General features: G+C 38.9%; 2 protein-coding genes across 2 annotated transcripts; one reads left to right on the forward strand and one right to left on the reverse strand.

Annotated features, from left to right (window-relative positions):
• Positions 1 to 3,421, forward strand: LOC110135197 (putative olfactory receptor 2B8). The gene is made up of 2 exons (XM_070456955.1): positions 1 to 14; positions 2,491 to 3,421. The coding sequence occupies exons 1-2, from the start codon at positions 1 to 3 to the stop codon at positions 3,419 to 3,421; spliced, it is 945 nt and encodes a 314-aa protein (XP_070313056.1).
• Positions 3,422 to 13,297: 9,876 nt separating this feature from the next.
• On the reverse strand, positions 13,298 to 14,242 carry LOC139031558 (putative olfactory receptor 2B8). The gene has a single exon (XM_070456956.1). It carries the CDS (start codon positions 14,240 to 14,242, stop codon positions 13,298 to 13,300), a length of 945 nt encoding a protein of 314 aa, XP_070313057.1.
• Between the last annotated feature and the right edge of the window lie 763 nt (positions 14,243 to 15,005).

Consider the following 15,005-nt stretch of genomic DNA (forward strand, 5'->3'; position numbering starts at 1 on the left):
ATGTTTCTTAAAGTGTATCACCAACATCTGTAGTTTTAAAATGTTCATTTTCTTAAAGAAACGAACATGTGTATATTTCCACATGCTGGTTTTGCAGTTACAGCAATAAATGTCCATTTTGTGGTTATTGTGTCAATGCATTTTTGAATTTATTGTTAATGAAAAATGATCATTCTTTAATTGAGGAGAAATACCAGTTTAGAGGAGAAACATGGGTCAAAAAGGTGATCTGAATGTTTAATTTATTGTTATATTAGGCAAATGACAAGGTGATGTGTAATGTACACTGGTGACTGTCCTTCCATCCTTGCACACACTTATGAATGGACTCTACATTTTTGTATGAATGCTTTCAGTGTCCAGCTCAGATCTTTTCTACTGGCTGGTGCACCAGTCCACACTGTATTTGTCATGAGTATTGACTGATAGCTTCACAGCTCTTTCCTTCTTCAGAAAATTGCCATCAGTTTAATGGGAGGCACATTGCTGGGAGGACTCCTGAATGTGTTTGGGGCAGCTTGCAGTCAATGACAGATCTGTGGGATATATAAAAGTCTGCCCTTTTGTCAAGGTGGGACTACATCTGACCCAATGCATGTTCCGTAGCTTGTTATTCTGTATAGTAGTGGGGAATACATGTAAATCCATGGCTAATTCATATCAATGTATAACAAAAACTACTGTAATGATGTAAAGTAATTAGCCTCCAACTAATAAAAATTAAAAAAAAAAAAAAAATAAATGACTAGGTATTTAAATTTACCTGAGTTAAAATTAAATTTAAAATTCAGTTCTTTATCTGCCCCACTTGAAATGCTCAGGCAGCACTGATTGTGTAAATGAAGACAGACTATTTTTACCAGCAGATAGTTCTATTTGGAGAGTCATTTTCCAGCTTTCTATGGGATCCAGTTCATGCTATTGCATTTGAGATCACATCCTTGCTCAGCACATTTGTCTGGTCTGTTTTTCTTCCCTGATTCTCTTTGTCTTGAGAACATTCATTCAATAAACATCATGCAAAGGAATTCCCATTTCAACTTCCTGTCCCTAACCTGGCCAATCTCTGTCCATACTGATTAGAAGTGTTATTTCTGAGATTGTGATTGATCCATTTCTTCTTCATTTATGTGTTCTTCATTGCCATTAAAATGTTGATAGTGAATAATCCTGTCTCCTATAGGAATTCCAGGCATTTTAGTTGTTGATAGTATATGAAAATGAAATCAACAGAAAGAAAATGTAAGTGCAGGTCACTGGATTTTGAACTTCTACTGTGAACTGACTACTTCCGTTGTTTAGTTGCTAAGTCAAGTCCTACACTTTTGGACTCCATGGCCTCTATCCCACCAGGATCTTCTGTACTGAAGTGGGTTGCCATTTTCTTCTTCAAGGTATCTTCCTGATCCGGGGATTGAATCGGTGTTTCCTGTGTCTCCTGCATTGGCAGGCGGGTTCTTTACCACTGAGCCAACAGGGAAGCCCAGGAACTGATGTGCAGTGAATAAATTTTCGGAGTTCTTGTTAAATTGCAATAGTAATTTTAGGTATCTTAAGGGCAAGAGTTAAGCAGTATAATTGAAAGTGATTTTTCAGGTCCTGAGCAATTTACTTTTTAGTATTATGCAAAAAGACCAGGATATAGCATTCACTAATATCATGTATTAGGAGTAGAGTAACTATTCTGCCAAAATGTTTACATGAGGCAGTATCATAGTGATACATTGAATGTAATATAATCCTTTGTACAGGTACGTTCTAGCTCATATATTTCTATATATGAATGCATTTTAGAGATTATTTTGTATTATTCTATTCCATGTGAAGTGAAAGTCGTTCAGTCCTGTTTGACTCTTTGTGACCCTGTGGACTATATAGTCCATGGAATTGTCCAGGCCAGAATACTGGATTGGGTAGCCTTTCCATTCTCCTGGGGATCTTCCCAACCCAGGGAGAGAACCCAGGTCTCCTGCATTGCAGGAAGATTCTTTGCCAGCTGAGCCACAAGGGAAGCCACTATTACATGTGATGTATCTGCATATCCAATTATGTAGAATTATGAGATACATATTTAAAATAAACTTTCTCCCTTTGTCTACATCTTTCTTACTCTTTCTACACACTCTCCCTTGATTTCCCTCATTCCTACTTTCTCTAAAATATACATATATAATGATCATACTTTAATCCTATTAAATTCAATCTGAAAAAGGCACTTTATATGTATGATTGATGCAAACCAAGGTTCATTTTTTGATTTTATTATTATTATGTATTATTTTTTATATTAATTATCAATACATAACTTTTTGTGATAATGTAGAGCTCAATTTCAATAGGTACATCATTAATTCAAATTGTTGCATATAAATCAAATGACCATGTGTTTGAACATGACAAATTTTCCTCTTTATCCCTGCACTTTTTTGGGAAGATGCCTTTAATAAATTGCTAAATGCTTGATTTGACAGGAGCCACGTGCTAACAAAGGATGGAACAGAAAAATGAAAGCTCTTTCACTGGATTTATCTTACTGGGCTTCTCTGACAGGCTTCAACTTGAGCTAGTCCTCTTTGTGGTCCTTTTGATCTTCTACATCTTCACTTTGCTGGGAAACACAACCATCATTGCATTGTCCTACTTGGACCCACGTCTTCACACCCCTATGTACTTTTTCCTCTCTAACCTGAGCTTTCTAGACATGTGTTACACCACCAGCATTGTTCCCCAGTTTCTATTTAATCTCAGTGGAGCAGACAAATCCATCTCCTTTGGTGGATGTATAGTTCAAATGCACATCTCTCTAGCGTTGGGAGGCACAGAATGTATTCTCCTAGGAGTTATGGCATTTGACCGCTATGCCGCTGTTTGCAGGCCCCTTCACTACACGGTAATCATGCACCCCGGTCTATGTGCCCTGATGGCTTCTGCTTCATGGATCATTGGTTTTGCCAACTCCTTATTGCAGACAGAGCTTGTCTTCCTTTTACCTCGTTGTGGAAAAAATAAATTAGACCACTTCTTTTGTGAGGTCCCTCATTTTCTCAAACTTGCCTGTGTTGACATCACCGTGAATGTGTATGTGACCTTCTTTGCTGGTGTCATCATGCTTCTCACACCTGTTTCATTAATCATGTTCTCCTATGGTCGGATTGTCAGGGCGGTCTTAAGAATCAAGTCCACTGCAGGGCAGAGAAAAGCGTTTGGCACATGTGGATCCCACCTCACGGTGGTCTCCCTGTTCTTTGGCACAGCCATCTATGTGTATTATCAGCCCAGCAGCAACAACTCCCAGGATCAGGACAAGTTCATGTCTCTCTTCTACACTGTCATTATCCCCATGACCAACCCCCTCATTTATACGCTGAGGAACAGGGATGTGAAGGGAGCGATGAAGAAGGTGCTTTGGAAGGACTCTTGACTCCAGATGATGGGTGAGGAGGACAGTTCAATGGAAGGGTCTTGACCAGCAGTGCTCTTTAGATGTATCTGTGTGTCCCACACGAGTCATCTAAAATTCCCTCTGACAACTTTGAAGGGAATTTGTTTACTTCATTCCTGTTGAAAAGTGAGTGTTCAGATTTTAAGTTCATGTATTCATTTCAATTTCCAGAGATGCTGATTCAGTGTTCTGACAGTATCTGCTTTGTAATTACTGTTTTAAAAATCTCCAATAACTTTTCTTGTTTGTACTCCTATTTGGGTACATTGTTCCACATCTATTTGCAAAAAGACATGGGTCTGTATTACATGAAGCATAAATTAGAACATAAAACCACCAAAACACTGTAGGAAATATTATTAATAATATTTTCTAGGAGTTACTAGGAGATACTATTCATTCTTTTATATTGGTCATGGCTCTACTAAAATTCCATGGTTTGATGGTTTGATCAGACGGTTTTCACTGATGTAGGTGGAGCACTTGTGGGGAAAATAAAGTTGAATCTCAAAGAAAATCTTGCTGCATTAATCCCGGTAAAGCCATTCAGACATCAGGTGCAGCTGTCACCTCAGCAGTGCAGCCGCCATATTGTGGAGGATCATCTCAGAGAAGGCGGCGCATAGACTCGCTGAGGGAAGGGGATGATGCGCTGCTGGCAGGGACGGTGGTAGCCCTTTGGTGGTGAGAACACCAGGTAGTTCTTATGCATTTTTGTACACAGCAGGAGAAAAACACTGATGTGAGGTACAAAGTTGGCTATTTTAATTTTGTGAAACACCTAGTTCCTCTCTAAAATGAGATTTTTAAATGAGGAAATTTTGAGGGCATTATATCTGAGTAGCATACGACCCAAGTTCTACTGCATATTCTACACATTTTAGCTACTGTGATGCAGCAAAAGTTTCAAAGGGTAAAATATGTTTAGATTATTCCCATCATGCCATGTTATAAACTCTTTGATTTAGGCATCAATTGGTTAAGACCTTAGAATCTCTCCTCTGCCAAACGTCCCATGAAATTCAGATTTAGTCAAGTATAAAAGTATTGAAAATGGCCCCTGATTCCCAGGAAATCCCATGTTTGGTGGAGATGTCCTCAGACTCATCAGAAGGTAACTGAAAAAATTAAATATTGTTCTGTTAATTTAAAAATACATGCGTAAGCTTTAGTATAGCTGTCTATTTGTGAAATAAATGTCACAGAGTTCTGAATTATGAGTAACAAAATAAACATTCCAGAAAAAATTAATCTGCCATACTAGCTCTTAGATCCCTATTCTAGCTCAGTTTATAGCATACATGTATTTTCAGGTATGGATTCTGTTTTTTTGTGTAAGTTAAATGGTGCAAATGGTGTATTTTTCTCTTGAGGTTAGAGTTTTGACTGTGCCATCATCACAGAAATATTTATGATTTTTGGTAGATTTTCCCAGCATTTACCAGTAGGCAAGTAAGTACATTTATGTCTCCTAGTGGAGACAAAAGCATGGCAACTATCACACAGTTCCCTAGCCTAGCAGATAACCATCTTCCTGGGTCCTGAACCCTTTCAGCGAATTTGCCTGAGAAGTGGTCTTGCAAGCTGGAAATGGCAGTGTGGGGAAGTTATATACAGGGTCAAGATTCTATCTATACTCCTAACAGCACCACACTCTTCACCCTTGAATTAAACACTTGTGAAACCAAGTATTTTGACCCCATAGTAATGCTGAACATATACCTGATTAAAAGCAGTTTGGAGTGCTGTGTACTCTGAATGGTGAGAAATTTCCCCCTTTCCTTATTACTCAGTTAGGTCTTGATAGTTATGCCCAAGTAGTCACTTAAAAATCCCTCAATGATACTTTCTTTGGTGCAGAAACCCTCAAGGTCACATGAAGTCACAAAGCCTATTTTCCTGAGTGAGGAGCTGCTTGTCTGCTCCTAAGGACTGCCACAAAACAGATTTATTTGTTTTAAGCAAATGCTTAAGCATCATTTGGATGTGTATATTCCTCCAGAATAAATTACAGATAATAAATGTATCTAGATCCCAGGCTAAAATAATAAAAGAAAGATCACTTAAAAGATACCACGTACCTAGAGTTCAGTTCTGTTTTGTAAATTTTTCAAATGATATCTACCTTTTCAAGCTTTCCCTCTTCAGTTCCCAGAACAGGGATTGAACCCATGCCCCCTGCAGAAGAAGCAGGGAGCCTATACCCGGGAACACTAAGGCATTCCCTCCTTTTGAGTTCTTAATATCTGTGAAATGGCTGCAGTGGGTGTAGCCAGGCCTTGGTTAAATTATTTGATCCTACCTGTAGTTTGAGCGGTCAATACGCACAAGAGCAAGTCATAATCTTGCATCATTTTTGCCTTCTGAGGAATACAAGGAGAACACAGTGTGCTCAGGTAATGTGTCACCTTGGAAGCCTGAAGTGTCAGTCAGAATCCCACGAAACACAGTTCCTTTATGTATTTATTTTAATCGGAGGCTAATTGCTTTACAATATTGTGGTGGTTCTTGTCATACATTCACATGAATCCGCCATGGGTGTACATGTGTTCCCACCCTGAACCCCCCTCCCACCTCCCTCCCCATCCCATCCCTCAGCGTCGTCCCAGTGCACCAGCCCTGAGCACCCTGCATCATGCATCAAACCTGGACTGGCGATCTGTTTCACATATGATAATATATAATATACACAGATGATAATATACATGTTTCAATGCCATTCTCTCAAATCATCCCATCCTCACCTTCTCCCACAGAGTCCAAAAGTCTGTTCTTCATATCTGTGTCTCTTTTGCTGTCTTGCATATAGGGTCATTGCTACCATCTTTCTAAATTCCATATATATGCATTAATATACTGTATTGGTGTTTTTCTTTCTGAATTACTTCGCTCTATGGGCTCCAGTTTCATCCACCTCATGGAACTAATTAAAATGCATTCTTTTTAATAGATGAGTAATATTCCATTGTGTATATGTACCACAGCTTTCTTATCCATTCGTCTGCTGATGGACATCTAGGCTACTTCCATGTCCTGGCTATTGTAAACAGTGCTGCGATGAACACTGGGGTAAATGTCTCTTTGAATTCTGGTTTCCTCGGGAAACAGTTCTTACCAGCACCAGATTGACTAACAATTAGAAAATAATACAAAACAAGAGCAACAACATGTGCAATGTTTGTGAGGCCCCAAACCAGTAAGACACTGCTTCCTGAATTTAGGTTTTAAAAATAGAATATATGAAATAAATTAGGTACTCTCAGTTGTTTAACTTGTATCGTACAAGTCAGCACAAGGAAGGCTTGAGAGTTTCTCGCTTGATATGTCCTCACCTTTGTAGCTGTGTTCTGGCTTTAGGACTTTTGTTCATTAGAACAACTGTAGTCTGTGTACTGTAGGTTTATCACATTCTAAACAGACCCTATCCACCCTGCTAAAAACATTACTAGAATGGTAATCAGCATATAGCGACCGCTGTAATATCCTCATTTATCTCCTACTCAGTAGATTTCAGTGTTAACTGTTTGTCCAGGGTTCTGCTCTAATCAGGGTCACTGAGGATGGAAGAACAGATTATAGTTCTCTGTCAACACTTTCCTCTGTAGGTGCGATCTTTTCTGATGCCTGTTTGTATTATGATTGAGAGCTTCTTCCGTCTTTTCAGTATTGTAGCATAGTTCAAACTTGATATGGCAGACTCAGGGAACCACGGTGTATGGAAATGTCTTGTGGACGTGGTTTCCTGGGAAGGGGTGCTCTGTGTAAATGCAGAAATGAGAAGTTGTATGTCTCCTGAATCAGAGGGTTCAGCGGACGGTGTTCCTGAGGCAGCTGTAGAGGTTGGGTATTCATGCTCCTTTTAAACAATCTATTCTACTGATTTACATTGTTTGGTGGATTCTTTTAACCATTTTGTAGTGAATTAAATCCACAGTGTCTTTAGAAGCTGCAAGTTCTAACTAGGTGACCATTTCTGAGGATAATTTTAGACTCTTCTGAGAGTGAAACTCTTCAGTTTTGAGATGTGAAAGTTGTTCCATCGTGTCCAACTCTTTGTGACCTGATGGATTGTAGCCCACGAGGCTCCTCTGTCCACGGCATTCCTCAGGCAAGAATACTGGAGTGGGTTGCCGTTTCCTTCTCCAGGGGATCTTCCTGACCCAGGGATCTTCCTTGGGGGTTGAACCTGGGTATCTTGCATTGCAAGTGGATATTTTACCATCTGAGCCACCAGGGAAGTTGTTGCTGTACCTGTGGCTTTAGTCTCAGTGAAGCATCTTAAGCATTTCCAGTGATTAGGTTATTGGGGATATTCACAATCAACGGAATGTCATTGTTAGTTGTCTAAACCTTTCTCAGGAAACCTGTCCTTATTTTGTGTCAGCCGGTCTCAAGTAGTGCTTCAGTTCAGTTGCTCAGTCGTGTCCAACTCTTTGCGACCCCATGAACTGCAGCATGCCAGGCCTCCCTGTCCTTCACCAACACCCGGAGTCTACCTAAACCCATGTCCATTGAGTCGGTGACGCCATCCAACCATCTCATCCTCAGTCATCCCTTTCTCCTCCTGCCCTCAATCTTTCCCAGCATCAGGGTCTTTTCAAATGAGTCAGCTCTTCACATCAGGTGGCCAAATTATTGGAGTTTCAGCTTCAACATCAGCCCTTCCAATTAACACCCAGGACTGATCTGCTTTAGGATGGACTGGTTGGATCTCCTTGCAGTCCAAGGGACTCTCAAGAGTCTTCTCCAACACCACAGTTCAAAAGCATCAATTCATTGGGGCTCAGCTTTCTTCACAGTCCAACTCTCACATTCATACATGACCACTGGAAAAACCATAGTCTTGACTAGATGGACCTCTGTTGGCAAAGTAATGTCTCTGCTTTTCAATATGCTGTCTAGGTTGGTCATAATTTTCCTTCCAAGGAGTAAGTGTCTTTTATTTTCATTGCTGCAATCACCATCTGCAGTGATTTTGGAGCCCAGAACAATAAAGTCTGTTACTGTTTCCACTGTTTCCCCATCTATGTGCTATGAAGTGATGGGACCAGATGCCACGATCTTCTGAACATTGAGCTTTAAGCCAACTTTTTCACTCTCCTCTTACACTTTCATCAAGAGGGTCTTTAGTTCTTCTTCACTTTCCGCCATAAGGGTGGTGTCATCTGCATATCTGAGATTATTGATATTTCTGCCAGCAATCTTGATTCCAGCTTCAGCTTGATTTCAGCTGTGCTTCCTCCAGCCCAGTGTTTCTCATGATGTACTCTACATGTAAGTTAAATCAGCAGGGTGACAATATACAGCCTTGACATACTCCTTTTCCTATTTGGAACCCGTCTGTTGTTCCATGTTCAGTTCCTACTGTTGCTTCCTGACCTGCATACGGGTCTCAAGAGGCATGCCCATCTCTTCCAGAATTTTCCACAGTTTATTGTGATCCACACAGTCAAAGGCTTTGGCATAGTCAATAAAGCAGAAATAGATGTTTTTTTTCAATGATCCATCGGATGTTGGCAATTTGATCTCTGGCTCTTCTGCCTTTTCTAAATCCAGCTTGAACATCTGAAAGTGCTTACTAAATATTTTTAATTCCTATTTCATGCATTTGAGGATTGTTAAATAGTCTCCCAAGATTCTCTTTAGAACCTTTCTTTATGATGCATCCACTCATTGAGAATTCTGTTTGGTTTAATATAAATAAAGTTAGCACCATAGCCATCAATGTGTCATTTTTATCATGAGATCAACCTCTCTCTGAATTTACTTCCCATCTTGGGAAAAGTCTCCAGTACTTCCCAAAGAATATTTCTCCTCACGTTCCTCCACAGCATGTTCTATTTTGGTTTCTATTTGGCTGTAAATAACACACATTACTATGTTATAACACACAGCCTGATGTGCACATCCACAAATACGCACTCTATATGCAACCACTTTTAGATCTTAACTCTTGACTCTTAACTCTTTCCTGAGGATGAACAGTAGATGGAAATATTTTCTTTAGCTTATATCACTTAGAATATATAGGTTTATATATGGTGTAATTTCAGCGTTTTCTGAAATAAGTACAAATACACACAAGTCAATGTGGTATTTTTTATACCTGCAAGTCACATTAAAAAGAAAACTGACAGAATTTGCTGCACTAAGGAGCTCCATGGAAGAGATCATGCTCCTTTTCTGTTATGATGGATACACAAAATGTTAAACTTTTATAAGTGCCATTCTTTGAGGCTCTGGATTGAAATTTGGATCACAGAGAGAAGGCAGTCTTTGTGCATAGGATAAAGTTAGAGTATTTTTATTTATTAACTATGTCGAAATTTTTGTCTTAAACAATAGTGAAAATCTGACTTAGGAGAGGAAAAATAAGTAAGATGAAAGAAATGAATAATAACTCTTATTTTCATTTATTTTCCTCTATATCTAATAAGATAGAAATTGAGCAAGTTTAAAGAGTACAAAGTGTGATTTGATACACCTATATATTGTAAAGTGATTACTACAAAGTGTTAGCTAAGATCTTTATCTTGTCAAATATTTATTCCCCTTAAAAAATTTAAAAAGGTTTATTTTTTTGATTCCTCAGAAATTATTAATTTTTAGCTGGAAGTTTATACCTATTTGCCAATATCTCCCCATTTCTTCTATCTCTTTGGCCCTGGTAACCACCATTCATCCCTCTGTTTGTAACAAGTTCAGTTTTTCTGATGCCACATGTGTGTGAGATCATATAGTGTTTGTCTTTCTCTTCTGACTTATTTCACTGAGCATAATGCTGTCAAGTTTCATCCATGTTATTGCAAAGGGCAGTATTTCATTCTTTCTCACTGATGAATAATATTCCTTTGGATATGCATAGAACTTTTTCTTTAGCCATTCACCTCTTTGGTCATTTATGTTTTTTCTGTATCTTGTCTATTGTGAAAAATGAGGCCAGTGAACATGGAAGTGCAGATAGATTTCGTTTTATTTGGTGTACCTAGAATTTGGATTTCTGGATAATATGGAAGTTCTATCTTTAGTTTTTTTGGTAGCTTCATATTATTTTTCATAGTGGTTTACCAACTTACATTCCCATCAATGGTACATAGATGTTCCGTTTCCAACTTCACCAACTGTTGTTATCCTTTATCTTTTTAAAGATAGCTATTCTTTTATTTTCTTCCAGCCTCGTTGAGGAATAATATTTTCTTCTAGAGGTTTTATGACTTCATATCTTATATACAGTATGGCATAAGTTTGAGATGTATAGAATAGTGATCTGAGTTACATACATCATGAAATGATGACCACAATATGTTTGTGTGTATATATGATTTTTCAGATTCTTAACCTTTATCGGGTACAAAAATAGTTACAAAATGTTGACTATAGTTTCCTCTGCTGTACAGTTGGTCCTTGTTTTATTCAGCCTTAATCTTGTTCTGTTCTAGAGATACAAGAGATACAATCTTCTCCTGGGTTTTGACAGAAAGTTTCAGGAGTCTTATTTTCTAAGCCCTGAAAGACTCTTGGAGCTTAAGTTCTGCCCCTCAAAGATGTCTAGCTTAGCTTTTTAGCCCCTGTTTCATGAAGCTTTAAAATTTGGCAACTGCTTTACTGAAGAGAACAATGTGTTAGAGAAAGGACCTCTTACCCTAGAGAGTTCTTGTTTCCTAAGCACAATGGAGTTGCAGGATAGATTATTCCGTATTTTTGAAACTTTTGTCTGACTTTCTGGCTTCCCAGGGTGTCCACTGGAAATAGAAATGTCCACTGGAAACATCTGGCCACATAGTGAAGTCTCTTTAAGTTTTCAGCTTGTCACTCTAGACTTAATGAGTGTTTGGTTTTTCATGTTTTCATGGCAAAGCCCCTCTCTATGGGCCATGCTCAGTCCTCAGCTCACTCAAGCACATCAAATGCTCTGTGAGAAAAAAGGAAAAGCAGTTGCTCTTCAGCTCACCTCAGAAGTGTTCAGCGCTTTCTGGTATTCATGTCTACATCACCCTCACCACTTTCACAACTCTCTAGTGGCTTCATAAATATGGATGCTAAAATTAGTTTGACCTTTCCAAGTACAATTGTTCCTCAGTAATGGCCAGGGGTTGTTTCAGGCACTTCTTCCCACTCATTCCTATACCAGAAAAGCTGGATGCTCAAATCCTTTGTGGAGAATGAGAGATCAAATGGATCCATGTTTGGATGAGTCTGTGGTTTAGCAGGAGTGACTGTCCTTACAGTAGGAACTGTGTTCAGCTGTAAACTAATGTGCCTTATTGGGAAATGAAATTCACAAAAGGCTACATTGAATGAAATGATAAATTTTCAGCATTTATTTGCTGGAAAGGGAAAAATTAAGCATCTAGATCATTATTAGTATGGAACTTTTGTGCCAAAAAATGATATGGTTATCAGTGATGCTAGCTGTCATGGTTTGAAAGAAAACTCCAAGGGGTTGATATAAAAAAATCATATCTTCTCTATTACAAAAAATATAATCAGAAATCACTCATATTCAATACAAGCAGAGGTAGGAATAGTACAGAACTCAACAATTCAGTAATCTATTTTCACTTAAATAAAGAAAAAAAATCCTTGTTGTATTATTTCATTAAGAGAATAATACATGAAAAACCATCCAACTTACAATTATTAAATAAGAAATATTTAAGAAGAACATATTTGCACAAAGGCACATTGAGCTCACCAGACAATTATTTCTGTTTTTTACACTGTTTTATAAATTTCCTTCAGTATCTGCCTTTTTATCATATACCATTAAATACTGAAAAATATGAAAATCTCTGGTAAATGAAAATACTTTTGGCTACTAGTAAATTATGCATTTTTGTATGCTACTTTATAAAAATACAGGTATACAAATATTCACAACAAATGTCTTTTTCAGTCAAGATAAACTTAATTCAAGGCAATATAAACCCAGGAGTAGAATTTTCATCTGAAAACTATCACTATGATTTTTGTCTCAAGACCTGGTCACTAAGTATCTGCATGTAATGAAGAGACTGGAGAGACAGGACACATGATCTTGAATTGAAATCTTCATTAAATTGAGATCTTTAAGGCGAAGTTCATCTGAGTTGGCCAAAAATTGCTAATATCTAAACACTTCGAATCTATTAATGATGGTCAATGCATAGAAGAAACTTAGATCACTTAGAATATAAACCCAAATTTTATGTGAAAGTAACAAAAATACTTAGTGTGATCATTTAGAATCAAAGTATTCTGCTAGTATCTGGTTTATTTAAAACTCTTAAGAAGTAAATGATTTGAAGTCCAGCATCCATACAGAAAGTGCAAGTACAGGTTTGATGAATTTTCACAGATTGAATACTTTATATCACCAACATCCAGATAAAGAATCACAACCTGACCAGGACTCCAGAATGCCCCTCCCCCACATATCTTCCAAGGGAGAACTCCCAGTCCCCAGGGGAACCACTGTTCTGACTTTCAGTACCAGAGATTTGCTGTGCCTGGGTTGAATTTTATGTAAATGGAATCATATAGTAGGAATAATTTTGTATCTAGTTTGCTCACTATAAATCATGTATATAAGAATCATTCATGGTTTTGTATGTGTAATTATTGTTCATTCCCACTATTGTGTATTACATGATATACCATAGTTTATTTTTAGAATATCTTATTTAACATATATTCTCCCTAGCAAAAGGTTTAGCTCAATGGTTTAGCCTCTGTCTCACTGATATGTCTCAAGTACATAGAACACTGTCTCGCACATGGTTGGTGCTTTATAAGGATGTGTTGGATTAAATTAACTAGTTTTTAGTCACTCAGAAGTCTTCCATTGCAGAACTTCCTGGGCCTGCAAGCGCTGCATTAAGTCTGTCTCAAGCCTAGGATTCTCCTCATTTGCCTCCTTAGTGCCCCTTTGACTTCCTTGTTTCTCAACGTGTAAATCAGGGGATTAAGCAGGGGAGTCACCAGAGTATAGAACAGCGCAATGCTTTTGTTCACATCCTGTGAATAGCTGGAAGGAGGCTGAAGGTACATGGAGATGAGCGTCCCAAAGAAAATAATCACTACCGTTAGGTGAGAACCGCAGGTTCCAAAAGCCTTCTGTCTCCCTTGGGCCGACTTCATCTTCAGGACTGCACGGGAAATGTGACCGTAGGATACTAAGATGAGTGACAGGGGCACCACCAAGAAGAAGGTACTGACAGCAAAGAGTTCAGCCTCATAGACAGAGGTGTTGGTGCAGGCCAGTTTCAGCATCACTGGAACTTCACAGAAGAAATGGTCCACTTGGTTTTTACCACAGAGGGGAAGAGTCATGGTCAGTGCTGTCTGGATTACAGAATTGCCAAAGCCTGTAAGCCAAGCAGTTACAACCAGCTGCAAGCAAAGCTGGGGATGCACGATCAGCATGTAGTGGAGGGGACGGCACACAGCTACATAGCGGTCGTAGGCCATGACAGACAGGAGGACACACTCTACTCCCCCAAGCCCCAAGGCAATGAAGAGCTGGGTCACACAGCCGCCATAGGTGATGGTCTTGTCCTTCCCCTTAAAGTTGGCCAGGGTCTGAGGGACAGTGCAGGTCGTCAAACAAAGATCCATGAAAGAGAGGTTGGAGAGGAAGAAGTACATAGGGGTGTGGAGGTGAGGATCCATCGTTGACAAAAATATAATGATGCCATTGCCTAAGCAGCTCAAGAAGTAGATGATCAGGATGACCACAAAGAGAGCCGTTTCCAGCTGGGGCTGGTTGGCGAAGCCCAGGAGAATGAATCCAGAGAAGGTGCTGTCATTAGCTCTTTCCATTGTACTCCACTTGTTGGAATTAAGAGAACGCCATACTGTTAAGCTGTTTGTTTAATCCACCTCTTTCCCCTTGAGTAAGTAGAGTTTGTGAGGAAGCTTGAGGCATTTTCACAGGAAATCTTTTGTTGACAAGCAAGGGGGTGCTAGAGAGTTACTATGTAAGAGTATCTTCTGTGTTTCAGGCACTGACCTAAGCACTTTTTCTTTTTTTTTTACAATTGGTAAATAATTGGTATTTAATTGGTATCAGTCTTTGGCCTAAAGATTCAGCACCCCACCTCCCCTCACATTTGCCTACCTACTTCACAGGTATAATGAAGATAAAATGAATTCAAAGCTAGAAAAATACTTTGAGGGAAAAAAAGCACTATATAATTATACCCACAAACTATAATTTTCCACAATATATGGTTCATTCCCCTTGTCATCCAGGCTTGTGCGTGAACCCAGAATTTTATATTACCTCTGTTCTGTGTTCCGCTAAGCAACTAAGGCAGGCAGGGGAACAGTGTGATTCTCTTTAAGTTTATATAAATTACAGTCAGGGCAACTGCTATTACAGGAAATTGAAAAACAACACAGAAAGGCCAATGTGCAACTGGGACCCAGGGAAGCACAGTAAAGCAAGGCAACATTATCAGATAGGGCATGATTGCATAGAAGGAAAGGTGGTGTCAGACTTCACACTGGCACACACACAGTTATCTAAGGCAAAGTGGTGGCAAAGAGTCATTCGTTCCACCTAATATAAACAAGAGCAGAA

Source organism: Odocoileus virginianus, chromosome 27 (genome assembly GCF_023699985.2).
Source record: "Odocoileus virginianus isolate 20LAN1187 ecotype Illinois chromosome 27, Ovbor_1.2, whole genome shotgun sequence".
Lineage (NCBI taxonomy): Eukaryota > Metazoa > Chordata > Mammalia > Artiodactyla > Cervidae > Odocoileus > Odocoileus virginianus.

What these genes read in the sequence shown, in the direction of transcription:
- LOC139031558 (XM_070456956.1), bottom strand. Translation starts at nt 14,242, where the DNA reads ATGGAAAGAGCTAATGACAGCACCTTCTCTGGATTCATTCTCCTGGGC.